Source organism: Adelges cooleyi, unplaced genomic scaffold, assembly GCF_023614345.1.
Source record: "Adelges cooleyi isolate 19-005CV unplaced genomic scaffold, UGA_ACOO_1.1 ACOO_flye_CR_arks_rails_tigmint_CR_PRNA_108, whole genome shotgun sequence".
In the NCBI taxonomy this organism is placed as follows: Eukaryota; Metazoa; Arthropoda; class Insecta; order Hemiptera; family Adelgidae; genus Adelges; species Adelges cooleyi.
In genome coordinates, this window is record NW_026095761.1 from 15,123,715 (window position 1) to 15,138,251 (window position 14,537).

Below are 14,537 nucleotides of genomic sequence, written 5' to 3' on the forward strand. Positions count from 1 at the left end.
ACACAATCAATTTGTTCTTAAGAAATATCTCAATGGTTATGATACACTTACAAGTTAAATTGTGTCAAAAACATAATGGTAAAACATGGTACACTATTTCAAACATTTTTAATTTTTATTTCATTGTTACAATAATATGTTTAACCTGTAGTTATTATGTAACGCCAAAACACAATAATCAAGGATTAATAATTATAATTGTACTTAAAATTAGGATATCGTCGATCCAGACACGAAAATATAAAAATAAAAACATCATTGTAAAAACAATACCGTATGAGATTCCCATCGAAGTTAATAACTTGAGTAAATGAGTAAGTAAATAGAGATTTTTATATTATTTATTATTATTGTTGTGATGTAATATTTTAAAACATTGTAACACAATTAAGCATGAAGCAAAATGTCTCACAAAAAAATCATACGGATATTCTTGGTTTACCCCCACCTAAAAACATTATAATGTTAATTTTTTAAATTGCACCTCTTTAGGATCACTTAATAAGAAATTATACTTAACTAGCGGTCGGCTGTTGCCTGTTATTTAACAATAACCTTTTATGGAGATTTTAAAAATTGTGTTTTTTTAATAATAGTATAGGAGCAGTATCATGATGTTAAATGTTCACGAGATTTGATATAGTCATAAAATAAAGTATTATCATTCATGACTTAATTATTATTAAAATATATCTTAATTTGAACATAGTAAAAATGAAATATTTTATACAAAATTAGAACTACAAGTTGATAAACTAAAAAATTAAAACTAGCACGAAGCAGATTACATATCTTATATAAGATAATTAAAACAATCAAGCGTGAATCTCTTTAAATGAATAACAGTATAACAATATGCAAAACATTAGTTTTCCTTTAAAAAAATTGTGTAATTAAAAATACATTTTGGGACGGTATACTGCACAAAAACCAACACTTTATCTGAATCCAAAAAACAACAGTCCTCTTCATAATTTGCAGGTAGTTGGACCTTATATACTCATAGTTGACCTTCGGTAAGGTAATATAACGCAGACGATAAAATAACGAGATAACGACAGTGGTTTTGTCGTATCAGAATCATTAAGTGTCTTAATAAGTACACGGATAGGTTTTTTCCCAATAAATCGTGTGTCTACTATAATCAGTTACACGATTTAGTCGTCTGTGATGTCATGTAATAAACACAATATTATGATACCGACCATTGGGCCCTAACCTAACCTAACATGGATAGACGTTACCAACTGATAGTTTTTAGTGTCTGTTCGTTTCTCACATCTGGTACACCGTGTTTTTAGTTAAAAAAAAAAAAAAATTGAATTTGTGTAAACTTAAAGTCAAAAGTGGTACTTGAGCAAAAAACTTAATAGTATCATTCTGCATAGATATACGTGAAATTGTTTTAATGATTTGATAATTTTTTTTAAAGATTTTACGTGTTTTTGTTAAAATATACGCAATCTGCGAAAACACAGGTTTCCGGCAATTAAAAAAAAACTGTAGTGCCGAATTTGATTTCCGTTTAATATGTTATGAATACATATGAGTTCTAACTACCCCCCCCCCTAAGGGGGTGGGAAATGAGTTTAATTTAAATTTGATGCAACTGACGTGTGCGGGCATACCAAATAAACATTCCTTATAAATTTCAACTCGATCCGACTTTTTCTCGAAATTATAGCCAGTAAAAGTTCTAACTCAAAAACTCGTACGGTTTTTTTTTGTTTTTTCAAATTTTGTCCGTGAAGAAGTAATTTTTTTCAACTTTTACCTCCTCTAAGTACCAACTAGATAAAAATTTGTGATTTATAGAGTTGCTATTCGAAGGAATTGGTCCAGTATTAAAAAAGTTACAGTGTATACAGATAAAAAAAAAAGCCCACATCAGAGTAAAACCAATACCTTCTCGCTTTGCATCGAAGCTAAAAGAAAATAGAAGTTAGGTGGCAATAAAGATATCACATTACAGTAGTGTATTTTACGGGGGGGATTTGGGTGTCGTATCCCCCCCTTGACGTTATATATATCACATTGGTATACATACAAAAAAAATTGGAGGAGGGATGGATGGGGTGATGAGTAAAATGTATGCAAATTTTTTTTATCCTCCTCCCCCACAAACATGACCAAATTACGCCACTGCATGATTATGGTATCATGGCTGTTTATTAACTGAAACTGACCCTCCAACGTAATCGGACAAACACATGTTATAAATATACCATAAATACATTAACACTACACGCATCATGTAAATATTTGATCTTTTGCGTTGAGCAGCATTATATTTTAGTTATTACTTAATACATTGTTGAACTATAGTTAATTAAAATTATATTAAGGACTAAGGTAAATCTGTCATCTGGACAACACGCTTAATTAATATGATAGGTTATTACATAATTTTTAGTAGCACGATAATAATACACATAATTTTTATATGTATATATTATTTACATATAATATATGGCAAATTACAATACTGTATTATTTGTATAATACTTATAATAAACTAATGAGTATCTTTTAATACATGTATTTCATTATGTTTAAAAATTAACTAGTTTCGTTAGTTTCATTTTTACTTTTATACATTTGCTTAATAATCAAATTCATTACTGCTTGGAAGATACAAACGGTGAACGCAACAATACCAATTAGTTTAAATGTAGTAATGGCTCCAAAATCCTTCATTAAATAACCACCAACAACACTACCCAATGGGATGCCTGTAAAATACAATTTATTTTCAATTATTGATAACTGAACGCAAACTAACAAAACATACATATTATTTTACATCAAAACAATTTACAAACCTATTCCTATCAATGACATTCCAACCATTCCCTGCATCGTTCCTTCGGCGCCAACTGGAGCCAATTTGGCGGCATATGAAATCGCGGCTGAATAAACTAGTGCATAGGTAAATCCATGAAGTAATTCAACGCCCAGTGTAAACATTGGATTTTCAATAATTGAATAAAGACCGAATCGTATTGAAAAAATCATAAATGCTAATGTAAACACATTCATACTTCCTATCTTTTTGATTATATAACCTTAGAAAAAATATATCATAACCGTTTAAGTAGAGGCATATACTTAGATTTTATTTAAAAAATTAACAGTAATTCTCACTTACTAGACACAAAAAATAATGGTACTTCAGCCAAAAAACACTGTATAGTCAAAGAAAGCCCTTGGATAGTTTTAATCCAGGAATAATATTCAGGATGAAACAAATTGGTAATATCTTCTAGATACCTAATTACGGAACAATAATTATTTGATCAAGCACAGAAAAAATAGTTAACTTACATACTTACTATAACCTATGTATACTATTTACTAACCAGAAAAGAAAATTCGTAATAAAACTCAACAAGAAACCTAATATGATGGTTGAAATTAAAAGTGCGATTATTCTAAAATCAGTTACGATTTTTTTCATATTTCCACCGAGAGTGTCAGTTTTTTTAACTTGCTCAACCTGAAATGTTAGAGATTTATTGGTGAACATTATTTTTAATATACTAATACTACAATTTTGTAAGTTATACACGACACACAAATATGTCGGAATTCAATTTTAAATTAGAATTTGAATTACCTTAATTCTTGAAGAAACGTAAATATCTAGAATTGAACATATCAAAGATACCACGTAACCAGCTCTATAATCTTTATAATCTTTTCCTTCACTTAGCCAATCGACGGACACACCAGAAATTAGTGAGAAGGTTCCCCAACCAACTGCTCCCCACAATCTTTGTTGCCCGTATTTGTGCGCATTGTCTCCTAAAAAGAAAAACTGATGAGAAATTTTATTGCTATTGTAATTACTATTATTGCTATTATTATTATTAATATTTAATTTTAATTTTCGCAAATCTTATTATATTATTTTGCGTATTTTTTATTTGTTTGTATTTCGTCTTTTAAATTCAATGTGACATCAATAACGTATGAAATAACCTATTTTGAATGTTTTCAAAATAAAAATAATAATTCCGTTCACCTTGATTCTAAATCCCTAAGAGACGTAAACCTCGTCCCATGCAGCAAAAAGTTAATACAATTTTAAAAATTTTGTCGTAAAGTTTGTTATTTGTATGCATACTTTAAAAATCGTGTTATGGCAGAATATTAAAATTTTAAAAAATAATAGTAAGCAAATTATTATTTAAATATTATGAAAAATATCCAATGTTTTACTTATATTTTATATATTTAAACAAATAAAATCTAAAAACGTAAGTATTCTGAACAGCATTAAGTTTTATAGTTCTTAATAGATATCTTAAGTCCTATTTAAAGTTTTCATTACTGACACGAAGACGCATTGAGTAAATAAAGTAACGATGATGATAATTTTATTTTGCTCCATATTACATTATGCGTCATCACTTTAAGTTTACACACCTAGTAGGCTGACGCAGATGGTGTCTTCCGTGACCATACGCATAGTATTACCAAGATAAAACAGAAAGAGAACACAAAAAAATACCCAAAACAGCAACGTTTTGAATACAGTGTTATCATCTATGTTTTCTGAACCTGAGGCACCTGGTGTACAAATCAATGCAATAACTGCAAGAGCCATTAGAACTTCTCCCAACAAAAATGTAAATTTGCGGCATTTGTATGCGTCCGTGATTCCTCCTATTGCTGGTCGTAAAATGAAACTGGGAATATTGAGTGCAGAGGAAGTGATGCCCATCACGAATGCAGAATAACCCCGTTGCTTTCCGATAGTAAATAAAAACGGATTAATCGGCGCACAGGCTAATTTAAAACATATCAAAAAAAATCAAATAAATATATAAAATATTAAAATAGTACTACTAATGACACTGTTTAAAGTTTACAAAATGTTAATCAATAGTGTTAATATTTTAAATATAAATTAAAATTATGTATTAGTTGGAGATTAAAATATAATATTAAACAAAATGTTGTTTAAATGTTGAAAAACATCATAATAATACTTTAAATTAAATTAAATGTTTGGAAATATGTTTATTATACTTAAACAGCATTTTATAAAAAATATTGTTAAAACGTATAATATCCTTCAAAAACTTTTATTTAGAACTTAATGGCTGAGGCCTACAGCATGTAATTCGATGAAGTGAGGATATATCACAATTCGTCTAGTAATGTGCTGGAAGCCGGAAGGGAAAAGACCACGAGGTCATCATCATAATAAGTGGATAGAGAGTATCTGAGGATTCTAGGAGTACCGAGTTAGAGGCATATAGGATCGAGAGAAATGAAGAGATTTAGTGATGGCGGCAAAAACTCTTGGAATGTAAAGCCTTATGTCTTTATCCACTAAATATTTTATTATAACATGTATGTACAAATATATTTTAATTTTAAAAGATTAAAGTTAAATTCTTATCATCTTTGGTATAGTAAAAAATACATCCTACTTAAAGCCTAACGGGTAAAATTATAAAACATGGAACATGCTTTAGCCTTCAGGCTCCTGAATAGTCATTATTTCTAATCTATAATCTACTTGCGATTTATGATGATAGTATAGTCTTAATTAGGTTTATGTACTGGTCAAATAACCAATAATCTTGTTGCTTAGTTATTAGCTATTGCGCTACTTTAGTATCGTAATTTAGTGTCGTTTGCGGGCTGGGGGCCAAGACTAAAGCATATTCCATGCTAAAATATAAAGTATTTAGGTATAGTATAAAACTTATATTATTATATTCTTACCACCGAGTGCCAGAAAATAATGAAATTTAATTAAAATCAGCTCCTTGTTGATATTTGCGTGCCACCACATTTTAGTTTTTACAAATATTTTAACTTAATTATAAATTTAACAATTGAGTAACATGTGACATTAACAAATCACGTTAAAACTGTCTAAATTAAAATTATTATACAAAGAAACGTTGCGTATTTTAATTACAGTGGCAAATGGAAATAAACGAACTATTGTCCTTCGTGGTGAAAACTATACGTACCTATATATTTTATCTAACTGATAGCTATTTGTTTAAAATTAGTCGACGACGTTGTAAATGGTTATAGAACTATAATAAATAATATATATGAATTGATGATAATTAGCTTATATGCTAATAAGAAGCCTATAGCACTCACCTTTAGCACTTAAGAAAACTCAACTTATGTAATATTTTAATGAATGTGTAACTAATAATTAATTAAAAATTTTCAATAATGCTCAATGTAATCTTTTCTGGTAAACAATATATTAGATAAGTAGATCGGCGATAACGAACAACACGAACTCAGTTTTAGTGACTACGATCATATTTTTAAATATTATATTATTTTATTTGTATATTATTTTGAACTTTTGTTATCCTATGGTTTTTTTTATGGGGAATAAGGTTTAAAGGTCTATTTTGTTCGGTCTCCTCATAGGCGGATGTCATTGATAATAATAATAATTATATATATTATATATATATACTATATAAAGCTAGCGGCCCATTAATCAATGTTATAAAATAATGCATTCATTGAACTTCATTCCTTTTTAGAGGAATTCAATCATGAATGCATTACATTTATTTTTAAGGAATGTGAGTGCATTCGTTTTATGTCGGAATGTAAATGCAAATGAATGGAGTTTAGAAAAAAAATATTTTCCGTTAAAAAATGCTAGCCCCCCCAAATTAAGTCTTAAATTATTCTTTAAAAAAAAATTCCCTGAAGACTAAAATACATGACATGAAATTATTCTAAATAATTAATAAATTACAGTATAGCTATACAAGTGGCTAAACGTCAGCGTCTTAGTGATATGTTTATTTTTTGAAATGCTTTTGTTGTTAAAACAAAATACACACTTAAATGACTAATTTTTTATTGATTAACTAATTAACTAATTTAATAATTTATATTTAAATAAATAATTTTATATTTCTTATTCATTATAACTTGATGACATTTACTAATCATTAGTAATTACTAAATACTATTGAGTATTGGCTACCTTTATTTTTCATTTATCATTTACAATTACCAGTATTTATATTTTATATAAAGGTTCATTATTAAAAATACATTTTTGAAGGTTACGTCCAGCTACTATTTCTCTATACAAGAATTAATATTAAAAACTATTATTTTTTTTTCGGAATGCTTTTTATTTTTTGATGAATGTGAATACATTCATTTTGAAAATAAGGATTGTGAATGGGAACGCATTACTTTTTAAAAGAAATTTTACAAAGTTTGCCATTAATTATAATTACCAATACGATACAGCATACCTATCGATTGCCATAATTTTTGAAGACAAGGAAAAAAAGCACATAATAGTATAAAACAAGTTAATACCTATTGGTATTTTTAAGTTCAACAAAATAAAACACATTTGATTCTAGTTGATTCTAGAAAATAAAATAAAAAAAATAAAAAAATAATTTATACACTATACAATACATTTCAGTCATATGAATGTATAAAATATCTTTTAAAATTTTAACTATTTAACGGCATAGCTAAGTATTATAATTTCGCGTCAATCGCGTTTTGAGTAGAAACCGGAGTGAAGTCCTTATTTTTTAACTCTTTTGACACTCCAAAAATATTGCATAGCACTTGCAAAAGACACATAAATCCGGACACGTACGAACAATATTTAAACATTCCTGCGCCACCATAAGCTTCGTAAACAAATCCACCAATAAAACTCCCGAGAGAATCGCCTAATTAAAAAGAAAAATTAAAACACAACATTGAAAGTTTTCAATTGATATTAGATGTACTTACCGCCAACAATGACAAACCCGACAAACCCTACTAATGAGTTGAGCTCGTTGGGAGGACAAATGAGCTTAGCATAGGACATTTTGGTGGCCACAGCCAACGCGTATGAGATTCCATTCGACACTTCTATTAATATTACCCACGCTGGATTCGAAATAACCGAATACAAGAACATTCTGACAGACATGACTCCCAATGACAATGCCATACAGTTTAAGTATCCCAATTTTTGTATAATCCAACCAGCCCAAAAGTAAAACGGCAATTCCCCGCCAAAACATTGAACGCCTTGGGTGATACCTTGCAACGTTTTTATCCATTGCCGTTTACTACAATCGTGATCAACCATTTCATCTAAATACCTGTAAAGCCATGTTGAAAAAATTGTTCTAATATAAAACATTAATTGCTCAATAACAGGTAGGTACATATTTTGTATGGTGATATATTTACCTCAATACTAAACGCTACAAATGGAGATTTTCAGCTTAATAAACTTTTACATATAGAAACTTTACCTATTAAAAATTATAATAATGTATAGGGAATAATAAAGTGTAAGTCTTCATAATAACGCACGTTAGACGATAAAGTTTTATCTCCTAAAAAGCTGACATAATGTGACTTACGTTTGTGTGGTTCTGAGGTACAGATATATTCTAATGTTTTTAATGACTTTTTTTTTTAACGTGGAACTGGTTTTTTTTGGCAAGGAACAAACTTTTAACAAGCGTTTTTTTGACCTTAAAACCTAATATGTTTGTATTTAAAAGATCTTTACAAAAGTTACAATTACCAAAATAGAAAATGAATAATTATGGAATGAAAAAATTGCATCACTACCATCCAGACGAAAAAGCTAACCACATAGCCTTTTCTAAATAATCCATAAATCGTATGTTGCACTTTTGGTTTCCAATCTTTAGACACGGTAGTCTCAACAATCTAATTTAAAAAACAATCCGCACTTTAGGTTCATAACAAATGATAGTTTAAATCTGCAGTTGTGTAGGTATACTTTGATTTTCTGTGCCACGATAAAATGACAAATAGCAGACAAGAGACTTATACCGAAAACCGGCGTGTAGTTTTTATTCTTGGGATCGGGACTGAAGTAGTCTACTAGCCAACCACTGGCGATGGAGCTTATTCCCCAACCGACAGACGACCAACACTTATTCTTGCCGAAATCTTCATGCTTGTCGCCTGCACATTGTATCCAACAGTTGATAGGTACTTTATATTAAATAATATACAAATTACCCAACAGGTCCAGACAAATAGCATTCTGCAACATGCCCGTTGATTGTGAGAAAAAAAACAATATTATCAGAGATTGTAATAACCACCAGAATTGATACAGTTTGTAAACGCTTCCCTCAAACGCAGGACTAGAAGCTAATTCTGCCACAAAATTATCCGAACAATTCAATTGGCAACTGGTTTTTACACTGTTTTGACATGATAATGACGATATTGGGATGTCGTCGATTTGAGCAGTTAATACTTGGAATTTATAAATATTTTCCACCTAAGTATCAAAAGAAAAATGACTGTACACACCTTAAAAAAAAATTAAACGGTCCATGTATTACGTGTTCCGAAAAGTGCACTTGAGTTGAAATGTCAATCAGACGATTGTCTTCTGTGGTAATGCTTAAATAGTCAATAGTGTCTTTCTCCCGAGTACAGTTATTGCATCCTTCGAAAGGGTTTTTTTGACAATTTAGCTTTAAGTACGTATTAAAAAAAACGGTCAACAGGTAATGAAAATATTTTTATTATATTGTTAATTACGATATATGGGTAACTATGACAGTACATTTTTATAGACAGACGATCAACCCTTATCGTATCCACCCTGCACAAGACTAAATATTAAATTTGAAGTACATTATTGCTGGTCCCACGATATCTTCTAAACCGCTATAACTGGTTTGAACATACTATCCACAGATACGCATCGAAGCGTTTATTTAAAAGTGATTTTATCACTTTCAGTTTTAATAAAATCTGTAGACCTGTGACCTCTCCGTCCCCACTATGCCCCGACCCCACTGTACTGGCTTTTTAAAAATTATTATTATCTTTACTACTGGACCAATAATTTTATATAGCTAGTCTTTAGAACAGAAATCTTGATATACATCAGAAGTACTTTTAAAATACCAACAATTTCAAAAGTTTCTCACTTCCTCATCACACCTTTCTCATAAAAATTAAGGATGACACACTGACGTTTTTCATAGTTTTTAATTTAAAAAAAACACGCTATAACTTTTCCGAAAAATGGTAAAAAAATATTTTATATTCAAAATAAAAACGTACTTTATCAACCTAATCCATAGACCTATAAAGAAATGGACTGATGTAGAGAGAGAGGTCCGAATATCGAAATCGTTAAGAAGAGACAGAGAGAGTTGTTAGGTATGGCATGGAAGAATATTATAAAAAATATTATATCATGGAGAAATAGTAATATGATAATACCCGATAACGAAATTTTTATATAAAACATTTTTAATTCATCTTATTAAAATATTGAATTTTAATTGTCATCAGTTTAATTTATCATAATGGTTTTCCAATGTAAAATTGGAACTCGACGGCCGCTTTTAGGTACTCTGTGTTTGACCTTCTCATTACGTGCCCAAACCATTTGATTCTTTTTTGAAGTCGTCGAATACCTGCCACACATTTTGTTTGTACTCAAATTTTTTTTCTATAATCTACCCAATCACCGACAGCTGATCTATTGTCAATTAACTTTTTTGAAATTCGCATTGGTACTCTCCTATACATACTAATAGTATGTAAAACAATATTAAAAATATTTTAGTATAAAAATAATTTACCAACAATAAATTGTCTATAGAGTTTGTAAAGAAAAACTGTTTTTCAAAACATCCTTACACGTTTTATAAAAGTAAAACAGAAAGTTCATTGATAAAATCTGAATGAAATTGTAATGTTTTTTAAGTATTTATTACCGATACACTATACATATATATTTAAAACAATACATCATACGAAAGTGGATACCCGACAAAATAATGAAATACATATCCTTAAGGGGACTGCATGAGGTCGGTTTTTTTAGTCAAAACACATCATTTTTATTCCATTGCACAGACCGAACCAGTGATCCGATAAGCAATCTAAAAACAGATTTGAATTCGCCATGAAGTTTACTTATGATCGGTCAGGGTACTTTTTTCAATTTTTTTTTAACCCTTTCCAAATTTGATTTTTAAATTTGACACTTTATATAATGTTCAAATGTGTTTGATACATAGTAGGAATACCGAATAAGATATCAAAAAAGCACCCTGACCGACCATATGTAAACTTCATAAGGAATTCAAATCGGTTTTCAGATTACTTATCGGATCACTGGTTCAGCCTGTGCGATGGAACAAAAAATGTATGTTATATTAACTAAAATGGTTTTTACTCATAGACAAAGTAATTTAAATTAAAAATAATACCATGAAGCTTATACAAATTAACCGGTCAATTAATTGACATGATCGAAATTTATTGAAACCACTTTTTTCTTAAATATTGCCTATACAAAACTCCTTAAAAACCAGCCGCACGCAATCCCCTTAAATACTTTACATACTTCGAATAACACACTAATAAATAATAATTAAATATGATTTAATTATTATATATTGCCATGTGTGTGTATCGTCATATAGACATATATAATTTTATTATTCCATGACTTTTCAATGTTTATTCCATGGGAAACCTAACAACTCTATCTATCTATTTCTAACGTTGTTCATAACGCGACAGTATAGGCGGGGTGTGTGGGATGCGCAGTCCATATCTTTATAGGTCTATGACCTAATCTAATTTTCCGACTATATTCAAAAGTTTTACTAAATCCAAAGTATGTATTAAGATACCCGGACGGTGAAAAAATGTGCTAGTTTTGGTATTTTATAAATAATTCTGTAACTTTTTTATCTATTTTCTTCAAACAATTTACCTTACAATGAATTACTTCATCAGTTTTTGGATTCAAAAATGTATTGTCTTCGCAACTGGACTGTTCATTGGTTTTTGAAAACACTTTTAAATAAGTTTCGTTTCCACACACTAACTCTGAATTAGTTTCATACGGAAGTTTAGGAACAAACATTATTAAAAATCCGCATATACCACACGCTAATGCAGCAGTTAAGAAAAACAGTTTTTTAACTGGATATTTATCCACGATACGGCCAATGATGGGCGAGCCTATCATAGAAATTAATGTTGCACATGTCATCGCTGTGCCGTATGTTGCCATCGAGTATCCCAATTGCCTTGCTATTGTTGGTATAAATATTACCAATGGCGCCATACCTAAAGAGAAAACAACAAACAAATGAAAAAAATATGTATATACATATATTTATAATATACACTGGATGTAATTTATATACACTGGATGATCCATCATAAGCTCTAATTTTCTTTTTGAAAACAATTTTATTTATTCTATTGTACAATATATTATAAAATTATCAAGTATTTAATCTAGAAAAAACTGTTAAGCAAACTTATGGTTAAATATATAGTAAAGATATAAAATCTACTTGAACCCTAAACCATAAAAATTATACACTTCTTGCGTACACGTGTTACGACAACGATGTTGTCATCTTCAGCGCTAACGACAGAAGTATTTAAGTTTTTTTTGTAATTTCCAGAGCGCTATCAACTTTTGAAACCTAAAGAAGATTTTGTATTTTAAGGAAAATGCTGAGTGGGCGTTATCCAGTTTTAAAGAATTACTTATAAAACTATTAAAGTCAAAAATGTAATACGGGAGGTGAAGTGTGGTTGAATAATTCGCGCGTATAAAAATAATTCTTTATTGCCCACTCAAATTTTGTAGAAAAATATTATTATTTAAAAAGTTAGTGAAATATGACGTTCCCATTTAAATTTCAAAAGCTGATAGCGCTCTAGAAAATACAAAAAAAGTAAATATTTGGTAGTTATATAAAATTGTACAATAATATTACGAATATAATTTAAAAAAAAAAATTTTTTTTGAGAAGATGAGTATCCTACTTAAAATCGATCACTCGGTAATGATTATCTAAACACTTCTGATATTCTTATACTCCTTAATGCATGTTCAAAAATAATAGTGACGCAAGGATTAATTGAAATACACTTTATCGTTTTATTATCTACTACTTAGCTTAGCAAAATAAAGCATTTAAAAAAAAACCCTATTTGAAAGAAAACAAAATCAATAAATCACATTTTATAAAGCTCGATTCGACGTAGTAGTTAATTTTTATTATAAAAATAATATTTCCGATAAGAAAATTACAAGTTGAAGTATTCTTCAACGTATTATCAACAAATTTACTGATCAATTTTTAGTTCTAAAATTAAATATTAAAAGCAATTACTTTACGCTTATTATGTGTTCATTGTACTTTTTAGTTTTGAAGAGAAAAAAGCTTGGATTTACATTTATTTGTTTTTGTATCTAGAGTCTAGACACACGATAAAGTTCTAGGCTATCTATTCTATTCAGGAACCGTTCATTCATCATAGATAATTTTTTTTTTTTTTTTTTTTTTTTATTGATCATTATTTTACAACCCGGCATCTATGGCCATTAGTTACAGATGTGGTGGAAAAAAGTTATTTACAATGGGTATACATTAAGTTTGCGTATTCTAATAGTTAAGAGCCAAGAAAGAGAATGTGTAATTTTTAAATTAAGTTATATAAGTCGGTTGATTTTAGGAAGTCGATCATCTTGGCATTGTTCTCGGGTTCTGGTCCTAGTGAAGTGTCAAGTGTCGCGTCGATTCCAATCCTTTGTCTGTCTTGTTCGTACTTGAGGCATTCGGTTAATATGTGTTTCACGGTCAGTCTTACACCGCAAGCTACACATATAGGAGTTTCTTCCTTAGCCATTAGATAACCATGGGTTAGTCTCGTGTGTCCGATTCGCATGCGGTTTAGTATTGTTTCATCTTTCCTTTTTAGAAAGCTGTTAATCCATCGGTTAGTGGAACTTTTAATAGTGTTCAGTTTGGAAGTTTGTTGCTTCCATAACTGGAGCGACTTGTCGTTGGACATCTCATTAATCTGGGTTTTTAAGTCATCGTATGTTAGCCCTGGTATTAATGTTACTTCCTCATTTTGGGTGGCAATTTTAGCCTGTTGGTCGGCTAACTCGTTACCTTTGATGCCTGCATGTCCAGGAACCCACATGAGCGTGATTTGTTTGTTCATAGTTGAGGCTTCGTTTAGTTTGTTTTGAATTTTTATTGCGATGTCGCCGGGATGGAATTGGTTTTTGATGCTGTTAAGGGTACTTAGGGAGTCACTAAAAATAATATGTTTTGAGTGCTCTTCATGTATTATTCTTTTTATTGCCTCTAGTATCGCAATTGCTTCAGCCGAGAATATGGAACATGTGCTTGGAAGTTTGAATAGTAGATTTCTGTTTTGGAATATTATTGAAAAGCCAACTTCGTCTTGGGATTTAGAAGCATCGGTGTATACTTTTTGGTAGTCTTTATATTGTTCTAGTATACTGAGAAAGTGACTTCTGTATACTGGGGGAGGAGTTTGAGGTTTTAGGAGGGAAGTTAGCTCTGTATTTATTGCGTAATGAGCTATCCAAGGAGGATGGGTCATTGGTTCTCTTGAAATTATTTGAGCCGTGTTAATACCGTTTACTTTTAATTCTTGGTGAATTTCAGTATTTTCCTCTGTGAGTGAGTTGAAGTTGGCTC

The 14,537-nt window shown here is 29.9% G+C and overlaps 2 protein-coding genes and 1 long non-coding RNA gene across 5 annotated transcripts in view; 1 reads left to right on the plus strand and 2 right to left on the minus strand.

The window, feature by feature from the left end:
• LOC126847363 (uncharacterized) overlaps positions 1-14,537 on the plus strand; it is a 27,838-nt gene continuing 13,301 nt past the window's right edge. Inside the window, exons 1-2 of one of the 2 annotated variants that reach the window (XR_007687057.1) lie at positions 1-78; positions 215-314. This is a non-coding gene — a long non-coding RNA (uncharacterized LOC126847363). Of the gene's footprint in view, positions 89-214; positions 315-14,537 lie in introns of both variants that reach the window. The other variant, XR_007687058.1, reaches the window with a different exon arrangement.
• LOC126847361 (major facilitator superfamily domain-containing protein 6-A-like) lies at positions 2,349-6,140 on the minus strand. 2 transcript variants are annotated; one of them, XM_050587518.1, is made up of 7 exons: positions 5,740-6,140; positions 4,564-4,791; positions 3,617-3,804; positions 3,360-3,496; positions 3,149-3,270; positions 2,823-3,065; positions 2,349-2,732 (listed from the first exon to the last, which is right to left on the minus strand). In XM_050587518.1, the coding sequence occupies exons 1-7, from the start codon at positions 5,807-5,809 to the stop codon at positions 2,560-2,562; spliced, it is 1,161 nt and encodes a 386-aa protein (XP_050443475.1). In that variant the 5' UTR covers positions 5,810-6,140; the 3' UTR covers positions 2,349-2,559. The 2 variants fall into 2 exon arrangements, with proteins under 2 accessions (XP_050443475.1, XP_050443474.1); XM_050587517.1 differs by having other exon boundaries at positions 2,354-2,732; positions 4,429-4,791; positions 5,740-6,132.
• Positions 7,031-14,537, minus strand: part of LOC126847359 (uncharacterized) — a 15,925-nt gene continuing 8,418 nt past the window's right edge. Inside the window, exons 2-8 of the mRNA XM_050587510.1 lie at positions 11,771-12,129; positions 9,366-9,500; positions 9,034-9,301; positions 8,789-8,976; positions 8,567-8,715; positions 7,774-8,132; positions 7,031-7,709 (exon numbers count right to left, since the gene is read on the minus strand). Coding sequence (XP_050443467.1) covers positions 7,510-7,709; positions 7,774-8,132; positions 8,567-8,715; positions 8,789-8,976; positions 9,034-9,301; positions 9,366-9,500; positions 11,771-12,129 — 1,658 coding nt within the window. The 3' untranslated portion in view covers positions 7,031-7,509. The remainder of the gene's footprint in view (positions 7,710-7,773; positions 8,133-8,566; positions 8,716-8,788; positions 8,977-9,033; positions 9,302-9,365; positions 9,501-11,770; positions 12,130-14,537) is intronic.